The 12,824-nt window shown below is 52.1% G+C and overlaps 1 protein-coding gene across 2 annotated transcripts in view; it reads left to right on the top strand.

Moving 5' to 3' along the window:
- flt4 (fms related receptor tyrosine kinase 4) overlaps positions 1 to 12,824 on the top strand; it is a 361,767-nt gene that overhangs the window by 210,861 nt on the left and 138,082 nt on the right. For both annotated transcript variants that reach the window (XM_085996053.1, XM_085996054.1), the window contains 3 exons: positions 3,146 to 3,282; positions 6,739 to 6,919; positions 8,803 to 8,920. In XM_085996053.1, coding sequence (XP_085852179.1) covers positions 3,146 to 3,282; positions 6,739 to 6,919; positions 8,803 to 8,920 — 436 coding nt within the window. The remainder of the gene's footprint in view (positions 1 to 3,145; positions 3,283 to 6,738; positions 6,920 to 8,802; positions 8,921 to 12,824) is intronic.

Below are 12,824 nucleotides of genomic sequence, written 5' to 3'. Positions count from 1 at the left end.
CCTCGGGTGCAGAATTCCTAACCAAATCTCTCTCACTGTGTCTTTGTCCAGAGCTCACAGCAATTGCTGCTGCGGTCGTATCTTGGCATTCAGTTAAAGATCAGAAAGCTTGCGATCCATGTTGCCTATCATCAGTCCAGTGGCCAAACACGCCCATTAGCTCGGTTGGTGCACTGTACTGTCACAGTGAAAGCTGCTGTGATATTCACCAATCGCACAGAGACAGGCGTTCCATTCGCCCGTGAAAGGGGTTTCTGCTAAACCTCCGTCGAAGTTTCACTGTCGGAGCGGGAGCAGCTCTGAGGAAATTCCCGGCCTAAGTCATTCTTCAGTTTACCTTAAATGGGCGAACATCTCCACTGAAGACAATTGGAGGGAGAAACACGTTCATCAACCATCCACTAAAATTGGCAACAGGAATTTCTATGCCCATATTCTGCCCACGACTAGAACTTTAATTGGATTCCCGAGAGACTCAGACTTAACTCTTCCCGTGTTTAAATAAGTTAGCTCTTTGATGCCTCTTATTGAGGTTAGCTGTATAGTTCAGCAAGGTCATAGAAACATAGAAGATAGGAGCAGGAGTAGGCCATTCGGCCCCTCGAGCCTGCTCCGCCATTCAATGCGATCATGGCTGATCATCAAATTCAGTACCCGGTCCCTGCTTTCTCCCCATATCCCTTGATCCCTTTAGCCTTAAGAAATATATCCAACTCCTTCTTGAATATATTTAATGAATTGACCTCTACTGCCTTCTGTGGTAGAGAATTCCACAGGTTCACCACTCTCTGGGTGAAGAAATTCCTCCTCATTTCTGTCCTAAATGGCTTACCCCTTATCCTTAGACTGTGACCCCTGGTTCTGGACTCCCCGACCATCGGGAACATCCTCCCTGCATCTAGTCTGTCCAGGTCCTAAGTTTGGTATCTCCTGATCGCCACATATATTCTGCCATATATTTTTATGTGGAGGATTTTTGTGCAATGTTTTTGTAGCATATTTATGTACTTTTAAGTACATTAACTCTTTCATCAACAGTTATCCACAGGATGTTAAAATTTAGTCAATGGGAAGGGGGGGGCGGTGGTAGAATTGTTCTTCATACTCCTGGGTTAGGGATCAGAGAAAAACCAACAGGGTTCCTGCTCCCAATCACTACCATTGACCCCAGCTAGCAACTGATATCAAGGGAGGGAAGGTTGAAGCTTGGTTCTGACTCTATCCTTGGTCGAATCGTCTACCAACGCACTGTCTAGGGTCGCACGTGAAGAGAGACCACATGGACAAGGGAGTGAAGGAGGACCAGCTCTACTGGAACCCTATCCCAACAAGAGGCAGCATCTTCAGGATTTCCTCTGGTGGGGGGAGTCCAGAACAAGGGGGCAGAGCCTTAAAATTAGAGCCAGGCCGTTCAGGGGTGATGTCCGGAAGCACTTCTTCACACAAAGGGTAGAGGAAATCTGGAACTCTCGCCCCCAAAAGTATAGATAAGTGTGAGGCAGTAATTTTAGTGGGAAGAATAAGGAGGGCACATACTGTTTGGAAAATAAGAGCCTAAATGGGGTAGAGGAACAGGGAGATCTGGGGGCACAGATACACAAATCACTAAAAGTAGCAACGCTGGTTAATAAGGTCATAAAAAAAGCAAACCAAGCACTGGGTTAATTTCTAGAGGGATAGAATTAAAAAGCAGAGAAGTTTATATTAAACTTGTATCGAACCTTGGTTAGACTACACTTGGAGCACTGTGAACAGTTCCAGTCTCCATATACCTTGGTTAGACCACACTTGGAGCACTGTGAACAGTTCCAGTCTCCATATACCTTGGTTAGACCACACTTGGAGCAATGTGAACAGTTCCAGTCTCCATATACCTTGGTTAGACCACACTTGGAGCACTGTGCACAGTTCCAGTCTCCATATACCTTGGTTAGACCACACTTGGAGCACTGTGCACCGTTCCAGTCTCCATATACCTTGGTTAGACCACACTTGGAGCACTGTGCACAGTTCCAGCCTTCATATACCTTGGTTAGACCACACTTGGAGCACTGTGCACAGCTCTGGTCTCCATATACCTTGGTTAGACCACACTCTGAGCACTGTGCACAGTTCCAGTCTCCAAACTATAAAAAGGACATAGAGGCACTGGAGAAGGTGCAAAAATGATTTACTGGAATAATACCAGAACTGAGAGGTTATACCCATCGGGAAAGATTGACCAGGCTGGGGCTCTTTTCTCTAGAAAGGATAAGGTTGAGGGGTGACCTAATAGAGGTCTTTGAAAGGGTTCAATAGGGTAAGATGATGTTTCCACTTGTGGGGGAGGCCAGAACTAGAGGCCATCAATATAAGATAGTCACTAATAAATCCAATAGGGAATTCAGGAGAAACTTCTTTACCCAGAGAGTGGTGAGAATGTGGAACTCGCTACCACAGGGAGTGGTTGAGGTGAATAGTACAGATGCATTTAAGTGGAAGCTGGATAAACACATGAGGGAGAAAGGAATAGAAGGATATGGTGATGGGGTGAGACGAAGAGGGGTGGGAGGCGACGTTCTCTCTGAGCCGCGCAGCCTCATGGCCGCACAACCGTCTGCCGGTCCCGGGCAGCCTGGGACCGGCTTTTCCGACGTGGAAATTGCGCGCTTGCACAAAACGTTGATTGGGCCGTGCCCCCAAAAAGAAAAATTTGGGGGCACATTGGTGGGAGGAGGCTGCTGCGGAGCATAAACATCAGCACAGCTCTGTCAGGCCGGACGGCCTGTTTCTGTGCTGTAAATATTCTGTAATACTTTGTAAAAAGCTGTTGAAAATTTCAAGACTGAGAAGGATGGATTTTTGCTGGGTGAGGGTATTAAGGGTTGTGGAACATAGGCGGGTCGATGGAGTTAAGATACAGATCAGCCACGATCTCACTGAATGGCGGAACAGGTTCGAGGGGCTGAATGGCCTCTTCTCGTTCCTATATTACTATAAAAGGTGGTTAATATACATCAGTGCCATTATTGGCCACTGACTTAGGAGAATGGTTCATGAGGCAGGAGGAGCGATTTACTGGATGTACAAGGTGTGAGCTCTTGACCAATGTGCTGTTTAACCGGGCCGTCTGGCTTTTTTTTCCCGATCTCTGTCTTTCTTGAAGGACAAGTGATTTATAAGATCACACTGAAACCTGGTCGGCCCGAGCTGGTGGTCGGGGAGAGGCTGGTACTCAACTGCACCGTCGAGGCGGAGTTCAACGTGGCTGTTGACTTTCAGTGGGAGTATCCAGGGAAAGGGGTAAGGCGGCAAGTTTGTGGTTTTGTAGGCGCCTTGTGTAATGCTGAATAACTAACAGAGGAGAGACTGAGTGAGGTCCAGTCCACACACGTACACCATCCACACTTGTTGTTTCGTACGACGGGCAAAGCTTCTAATGGGACGTCTAGTCTGGCTCTCCATGCGACGGCCTCCTGAGATGCCGAGTGGAGAAACGAGGTGCCTCCCGCGACAGATCTCAGTGGGCAGGTTGATGTGATGTGTTCCATGGTCCGGGACTCCTGGCCACTGTCGCACTTCGGGTCTGGGACTCGTGGCCACAGTCGCACTTCGGGTCTGGGACTCGTGGCCACAGTCGCACTTCGGGTCTGGGACTCGTGGCCACAGTCGCACTTCGGGTCTGGGACTCCTGGCCACAGTCGCACTTCGGGTCTGGGACTCGTGGCCACAGTCGCACTTCGGGTCTGGGACTCCTGGCCACAGTCGGACTTCGGGTCTGGGACTCGTGGCCACAGTCACACTTCGGGTCTGGGACTCGTGGCCACAGTCACACTTCAGGTCTGGGACTCGTGGCCACAGTCACACTTCGGGTCTGGGACTCCTGGCCACAGTCGCACTTCGGGTCTGGGACTCGTGGCCACAGTCGCACTTCGGGTCTGGGACTCGTGGCCACAGTCACACTTCGGGTCTGGGACTCGTGGCCACAGTCACACTTCGGGTCTGGGACTCGTGGCCACAGTCACACTTCGGGTCTGGGACTCGTGGCCACAGTCGCACTTCGGGTCTGGGACTCGTGGCCACAGTCACACTTCGGGTCTGGGACTCGTGGCCACAGTCACACTTCGGGTCTGGGACTCGTGGCCACAGTCGCACTTCGGGTCTGGGACTCGTGGCCACAGTCACACTTCGGGTCTGGGACTCCTGGCCACAGTCACACTTCGGGTCTGGGACTCGTGGCCACAGTCACACTTCGGGTCCGGGACTCGTGGCCACAGTCACACTTTGGGTCTGGGACTCGTGGCCACAGTCGCACTTCGGGTCTGGGACTCGTGGCCACAGTCGCACTTCGGGTCTGGGACTCGTGGCCACAGTCGCACTTCGGGTCTGGGACTCGTGGCCACAGTCGCACTTCGGGTCTGGGACTCGTGGCCACAGTCACACTTCGGGTCTGGGACTCGTGGCCACAGTCGCACTTCGGGTCTGGGACTCGTGGCCACAGTCGCACTTCGGGTCTGGGACTCGTGGCCACAGTCACACTTCGGGTCTGGGACTCGTGGCCACAGTCACACTTCGGGTCTGGGACTCGTGGCCACAGTCACACTTCGGGTCGACCCTCCTCTTCCACATGTGGAGCAGGTGGCCGCATCGTCCGTGCCCCGTGCAGATTGGGTCGAGCGCCGTCTCCGAGGGAGGTCGAAGCCAGGGGACCTCTGCTGTTGGGTCAGTGATGAGGTGTTGGTTCTTTACGTTGCCGTGCGTCCCACGATTCCGTCCATCTAGATAGTGGGTCGATACCAGCTGCGTGAATATTGGTTGCTGTTACCCAGAATGGCTCGGCGCGATTTTAAACGCTTTCGTGGTGGACTTTTCAAGTCCTCTTGAACGGGAGGGTCGATGTTGCTCCTGATTTTTTTCCCTCTCACGGAGCGCGGTGGCGTTGTGGCGAATGGCAGGCAGGGCGATGCGGGGCAACACCGGGAGCCACTCAGTTAGAGCGGACTAGAGCGTCTCTGACACTGCCCTCACGGTTTAGCGGCACGGCCACAATCTTTGTGTGGTGGCTGCAGGTCTGGGAGGCGGAGTAGACTTGGCCCACTGTTGCGGTGCAAAGTCTTCTGACTGTGATCCCCCGTGACGTTCCAACGAGTTTCCGGACCGTGCTCACTTATCACGAGCAGCCGCCCTATCGGAATCTCCAACTGACCATTGCCACTCACACTGACAAAGGTGCTGCTCGTAACATACTGAGTGCACTGGTTAGTTGGAGCAATTCAATAAGGTTTTCACACCTCAGTAAAGTGCGTTTGCCTGAATTACTTCATCCTCTCTCTTTACCACTTTAAAAGCACCACTAATTTCAGGGACACGGAAGCGTTTATTAAAAGTCTTTCCATTAGCACTGTTGACTATCCACCCGAGTGCCTCAGTAGCGCAGTGTTGCTGTTTGTACGGGGGAAGGAGGTGAAGCTGAGTGACGGGATTACAGCCGTTTACCGGCCGTCGCTCAGCCTTCATTGTCCTTTTCTCCGTCACCTGTCCAAGTGACGAGTCCCTCCCCTCCTTAGGACATTGATGACTCCGACATGAACAAGGTAGAGCTGGAAGCCAAACTAGCGACTGACGCTGTCTTTATTCAACACTTTGTGGTTTTGCGATACACTGCTTGTAGCGGGCAAATCGTGTTAATACCAAATCTGAAGGACAGTTATGAGAACAGGTTGCATAGACCAGGTCTCTTTACCCAAGGAAGGATATACTTGCCTTGGAGGCGGTGCAACGAAGGTTCACTAGATTGATTCCCGGGATGAGAGGGCTGTCCTATGAGGAGAGATTGTGTAGAATGGGCCGATACTCTCTGGAGTTTAGAAGAATGAGAGGTGATCTCATTGAAACACACAAGATGCTGAGGGGGATTGACAGGGTAGATGCTGAGAGGTTGTTTCCCCCTGGCTGGAGAGTCTAGAACCAGGGGTCACAGTCTCAGGATAAGGGGTTGGCCATTTAGGACTGAGATGAGGAGGAATTTCTTCACTCAGAGGGTGGTGAATCTTTGGAATTCTCTGCCCCAAAGGGCTGTGGAGGCTCAGTCGTTGAGTATATTCAAGGCTGAGATCGATAGATTTTTGGACTCTCGGGGAATCGAGGGATGTGGAGATCGGGCGGGAAAGTGGAGTTGAGGTCGAAGATCGGCCATGATCTTACTGAATGACGGAGCAGGCTCGAGGGGCCGAATGGCCGACTCCTGCTCCTAATTCTTATGTTTTTATGTTTATATTCCCTTGAATATAGAAGATTACGGGATGATCTAATCCAGGTGTTTAAAGTGATAAAGAGAGTTGATCGGGTCGCTAGAGAGAGAAACTATTTCCTCTGGTGGGGGTAGTCCAGAACAAGGGGGCAGAACCTTAAAATTAGAGCCAGGCCGTTCAGGGGTGATGTCAGGAAGCACTTCACACAAAATCTGATGAGGCTGGGGGGTTAATTGAAAATTTCAAGAGTGAGATTGATAGATTTTTGTTGGGTGAGGGTATTAAGGGTTACGGAACCAAGGTGGATAGATGGAGTTAAGATACAGATCAGCCGTGATCGCATTAAATGGGGCAACAGGCTCAAGGGGCCGAATGGCCTCCTCCTATTCCTATAGGCCTCTTTATATATTTTAGTACTTTAACTGCTGATTGAGTTTGGTCTCTCTGTCGCATTACCGGGCACTTTCGGCTTGTGGGCGGGTTGATGGACTCGGTGTTTATGTTTCAGCTGGTCCAGGCTGATCGTCCGGTGATGATTTCATCGCAAAAACGTCAGTTGATTGAAGGGCTGGAGCTGAGCAGCACCCTGGTCATCAGCAACGTGACGGCCGCAGAGCAGGGCACCTACATTTGCAAGGCCAATAACGGCTTCAGAATCAAGGAGAGAAGCATCGAGGTCATCGTGCACGGTAAGGAAACGCCATTTCCCCATTGGATGAGCTGGTGATTCAAAGTTCCCCACGGCCAAGACAAACATTTCACCCTCGCTGTCTGCGTGAAAGAGTGTGTGTCGTCACCGGGAGAGAGAGAGTGTGTGCCGTCACCAGGAGAGAGAGAGTGTGTGCCGTCACCGTGAGAGAGAGTGTGTGCCGTCACCGTGAGAGAGAGTGTGTGCCATCACCGGGGGAGAGAGAGTGTGTGCCATCACCAGGAGAGAGTGTGTGTGCCGTCACCGGGAGAGAGAGAGAGTGTGCCATCACCGGGGGAGAGAGAGTGTGTGCCGTCACCGTGAGAGAGAGTGTGTGCCGTCACCGTGAGAGAGAGTGTGTGCTGTCACCGTGAGAGAGAGTGTGTGCCGTCACCGTGAGAGAGAGTGTGTGCTGTCACCGTGAGAGAGAGTGTGTGCTGTCACCGTGAGAGAGTGTGTGTCGTCACCAGGAGAGAGAGTGTGTGTGCCGTCACCGGGAGAGAGAGTGTGTGTCGTCACCAGGAGAGAGAGAGTGTGTGCCGTCACCGTGAGAGAGAGTGTGTGCCGTCACCGTGAGAGAGAGTGTGTGCCGTCACCAGGAGAGAGAGTGTGTGCCGTCACCGTGAGAGAGAGTGTGTGTGCCGTCACCGTGAGAGAGAGTGTGTGCCGTCACCGTGAGAGAGAGTGTGTGCCGTCACCAGGAGAGAGAGTGTGTGCCGTCACCGTGAGAGAGAGTGTGTGCCGTCACCGTGAGAGAGAGTGTGTGCCGTCACCAGGAGAGAGAGTGTGTGCCGTCACCGTGAGAGAGAGTGTGTGCTGTCACCGTGAGAGAGAGTGTGTGTCGTCACCAGGAGAGAGAGTGTGTGTGCCGTCACCGGGAGGAATTTTTACATCCACCTCAGAGAGCAGACTGGGCCTCGGTTTAAAGTCTCATCCGAAAGTCGGCACTTCCCACAGTGCAGCGCTCCCTCAGTACTGCCCCTCCAACAGTGCGGCGCTCCCTCAGTACTGCCCCTCCGACAGTGTGGCGCTCCCTCAGTACTGCCCCTCCGACAGTGCGGCGCTCCCTCAGTACTGCCCCTCCGACAGTGCGGCGCTCCCTCAGTACTGCCCCTCCGACAGTGCAGCACTCCCTCGGTACTGCCCCTCCGAAAGTGCGGCGCTCCCACAGTACTGCCCCTCCGACAGTGCAGCGCTCCCTCAGTACTGCCCCTCCGACAGTGTGGCGCTCCCTCAGTACTGCCCCTCCGACAGTGCGGCGCTCCCTCAGTACTGCCCCTCCGACAGTGCGGCGCTCCCTCAATACTGCCCCTCCGACAGTGCAGGCTCCCTCAGTACTGCCCCTCCGACAGTGCGGCGCTCCCTCAGTACTGCCCCTCTGGCAGTGCAGCACTCCCTCAGTACTGCCCCTCCGACAGTGCAGCGCTCTCTTAGTACTGCCCCTCTGACAGTGCAGCGCTCCCTCAGTACTGCCCCTTCGACAGTGCGGCGTTCCCTCAGTACTGCCCGTCCGACAGTGCAGCGCTCCCTCAGTACTGCCCCTCCGACAGTGCAGCACTCCCTCAGTACCGCCCCTCCGACAGTGCAGCGCTCTCTTAGTATTGCCCCTCCGACAGTGCAGCGCTCCCTCAGTACTGCCCCTCCGACGGTGCGGCACTCCCTCAGTACCGCCCCTCCGATATTGCGGCACTGCCTCAGTACTGCCCCTCCAACAGTGCAGCGCTCCCTCAGTACTGCCCCTCCGACAGTGCAGCGCTCCCTCAGTACTGCCCCTCCGACAGTGCGGCGCTCCCTCAGTACTGCGTCCAGCTCCAGTTTGAGCGGCTCTCAGTAGTTTAGGGGCCGATCTCCTCCTGATTTGTTTTCTATCCTCACTTTTCCCAGAAAAGCCCTTCATCCGTGTGGATTACGAGCAGAGTCGGGTCATCGAGGCGAAGGCGGGACAGAAAAACGTGCTTCTCCCTGTGAAGGTGCGAGCGTACCCCCAGCCCGAGTTCCAGTGGTGAGTAATACCGGCAGAGCTCCAACTCCGTCTGCAATGGCAATCGAGAATATCTTCAGAATTTCAACCTCGGATATTTCTTGTTTTTCATCGGCACTATCTGTAGTGTATGTACCTTTAAGAGAGAACTACTTTTACAGCTCCTGTATAATGTAGTACCGGCAGTGACCACACCTGTATATAAGCCTTGAGCATGCCTCTGTACCCCCAGTCTTGAGACTACCCTACTCCAGTAAATACCTGTTGATTGTTAAGTTACAGCCTCCGTGTGGTTATTGAAAAACATCATACTCTCAGAATCACAGATCTAACAGTGGCGACGAGTGTCGATTCGAATCTACCTGCAACTCTGCATTTCCCTTCGAGGATTCGCTCCAGGAGGGCGGTGGATGAAAGTCGAGGCCAGAAACACGGGCGTCGACCACGAGCAACCGCCCAGTCGTCCGGCAGAGAGTGAACATCGCAGGGGAGGCTGTGGAGAGCCGGGCTTGGTTCCCCAGCCACGACGATCAGCAACAAACTGACGACAGGCACAGCGCAGACCCTTCCCGGACAGCGGCGGCTGGAGCCGACCGACAGCAGAGAAAAAGCCGAGCAGCGTCGACGGGGTAAGATAGAGGGTGAAGCGCACAGGAAGCAGCCGGGGGTTGAAAACCGAGCAGCGTCGAGGAAAAACAAAACGGATAGAGAGAGGGTAAAGCAGCAGCCGGGTTCAGGACCGAGCGGCGGAAACGGGAAAGGCGCACAGAAAAAAAAAAGCGCAGAGCACAGCCAGGGCTCAAGGGCTGAACAGTGTCCATGGGGAGAAGAAGGGAGAGCGCGGGAGACGCCATTGAGCCGCGGAGAAGAAGGAAGAGCGCGGGAGACGCCATTTTTAGAAGCCGCAGCGGAGAAGAAGGGCGAGCGCGGGAAGAAAGGAAAGCGCGGGAGACGCCATTTTGTGCCAGCGGAGAAGAAGGGAAAGCACGGGAGGCGCCATTTTTGACAGTTAAATCACACCCAGGGATGCCGAAGAGTGGCAGTATCTCTACGTTCGACAATGAAGTCGAAGATTGGGCGACATATGTGGAACGTATTGAGGTGTACTGCAGGGTGAATGAAATGCCAGATGCTAGGAAAGCACTGGTTTTGTTAAATTCCATGGGTGCAAAAACTTATGGGTTACTGCGAAACCTAATAACCCCAGAGAAGCCTGTGAATAAGAATTTCGAAAGCGTAGTAGAAATCCTACAGGACCACTTAAACCCCACACCGCTGCTGATAGCAGAACGATTTAAGTTCCATAAAAGGAACCAACACAAAGACGAAAGCAATGCCGAGTACTTAATGGAAGCTATCGAAACACTGCCAGTTTGGAGTGGGACTAGCAGATACGTTAAGGGACAAGTTTGTGTGTGGGCTTCAAAGTGAAGGAACCCAGAAACGGCTTCTATCAGAAAAGGATCTTACGCTGGACAAGGCTTTCAATATGGCAGTATCACACGAAGCAGCCGCAAAGGGCGCTGCAGAGATACAACGGAGACCGCAAGAATATGGCACCAATGAAATGTCCTATGGAACAGGGAAGTGTTATCGCTGCGGCAGAACAACACACGACCAGAAGGATTGTTGGTTCAAGGACCAAGTGTGCAGACAGTGTGGAAAAGCAGGACACATAGCAAGAGTCTGCAGGTCTGGGAAGAAAACCAACAGCAAGAAATCTCCACAGGAGAAGTACAAAAAGGTACACAAGGTGATGGACAGTAGTTCAGACGAACAGAAAAGTGACACAGACTCCGGAAGCAAGGAGCTGGGTTGTCTGAAACTACATAAGGTAACCAAAATGGAGGATCACCAGACTATCTGGGTTACACTCAAGATAGACGGAGTCCAAGTGAAAATGGAATTGGACACAGGATCAGCCCTAACAGTCATAAACCAAAGGGACTACAAGCGGCTATTTTCACATATACCCTTGAAAGCTACAGAGATTATCTTGAAGACGTACACGGGGCAAAAAGTCTACCCCAAAGGAAAAATAAGGGTGAAAGTGATATACAAAGGCCAGGAAATACCTAAAATGGACTTATATGTATTGCCAGATGGAGGACCACCACTGCTAGGACGTGAATGGATCCGGAAGATACAATTAGATTGGCATTCCATACAGGCACTGAAGGTTGAGGCCAAAAAGGATGACGACATCACACCTGGACAACTGTCAAAAATGCTAACTGACGCAAAAGAAGTGTTCCAGGAGGGACTCGGAACACTAAAAGGCATAACAGCAACGATTAAAATAGAGGAAAATGCAAGCCCAAAGTTTCTTAAGGCCAGACCAATGCCTTATGCGATCAGAACAGCCGTCGAAGCAGAGCTGGAAGGGTTGGAACGTTCAGGAGTACTGTCCAAAGTAGACTGGAGTGAGTGGGCTATACCCATCGTTCCTGTAATGAAGAGGTCGTTGAGTAATACGCCTGGGGAACCAAAGAAGGTCCACATCTGTGGGGATTTTAAGGCGACAGTGAACCCAGTCCTTCACACGGTACAATATCCGCTTCCACGAATTGAGGATATTTTCGCCTCGCTATCTGGAGGTAAACGCTTCACCAAAATTGATCTAGCCCAGGCGTACTTGCAAATGGAGGTAGAAGAAGCCTCAAAACAATACCTCATGATCAACACTCATAAAGGTCTCTATCAATACAACCGGCTGGTGTTTGGGGTAGCATCGGCTCCGGCTATTTGGTAAAGGGCGATGGATCAAGTCCTGCAAGGGATCCCAGGGACCCAGTGTTAGTTGGACGACATCCTGGTCACGGGCGAAAATGACAGTGATCACCTCGCCAACTTGGAGAAGGTGCTCACCAGATTAAAGGAATATGGGCTACGAGCTAATCGCCACAAGTGCGAGTTTTTCCAGAAGCAGATCTCGTATTGTGGCCACGTCATTGATGAAGAGGGGTTACATAAGTCCCCTGAAAAGATTGAGGCAGTAGTCAAGGCTCCAGCACCGGAAAATGTGTCACAACTGAGGTCGTTCCTCGGGCTGGTAAACTACTACCATAAGTTCTTACCAAATTTGTCCACGGTATTACACCCACTGAACACCCTACTGCAAACAGGGGTACCATGGAAGTGGAACGACGAACGTAGACGAGCTTTCCAGAAGTGTAAAGAATTGATCACATCAAAAGAGGTGTTGGCCCATTTCAACCCAGCACTACCAATTCGTTTGGCATGTGATGCATCACCCTATGGTATTGGAGCGGTGCTGTCGCACAAATTCCCAGACGGGTTGGAGAGGCCAGTAGCCTTTGCGTCTCAGTCACTAACCTCAGCCGAGCGCAACTACGCCCAGATTGACAGGGAGGCCCTCAGCCTAGTATGGGGAGTTAAAAAATTCAACCACTATCTGCATGGGCAGAAGTTCACCTTGCTGACTGACCACCAACCACTTGTCTCCATCTTTAATTCTAAGAAGGGTGTTCCAGTGATGACTGCACAACGGTTACAAAGATGGTCCCTGTTTCTAGGGGCGAATCAATATGAAATAGAATATAAAGGCACGAAACAGCATGGAAACGCTGATGGGCTATCATGCCTGCCACTGCCTACTGTGGAGGAAGCACCAGCAGTGGACCCTATCGAGATATTTTATTCGTCAATAATTGAACGATTGCCAGTAACGAACGCGGATATAGAGAAGGAGAACCGCAATGATCCGACACTGTCTCGGGTATATGATTTGACGGTGAGGGGATGGCCAACACATGGCGACTCACTGTTGCCAGCATTCTCATCCAGAAGAGAACAGCTGTCAGTATGCCAGGGGACAGTGATGTGTGGATCCAGAGTGGTGATTCCACCCAAGTTAAGGGAGAGAGTGCTAAAAGAGCTTCATGAAGGTCATCTGGGAGGGGTG

This window comes from Somniosus microcephalus, chromosome 8 (genome assembly GCF_052327205.1).
Source record: "Somniosus microcephalus isolate GS21.2 chromosome 8, FLI_Smic_1.0, whole genome shotgun sequence".
NCBI lineage: Eukaryota > Metazoa > Chordata > Chondrichthyes > Squaliformes > Somniosidae > Somniosus > Somniosus microcephalus.
Note: the sequence above shows the minus strand (reverse complement) of the source record. Positions and strands in the feature narration are given on the sequence as shown.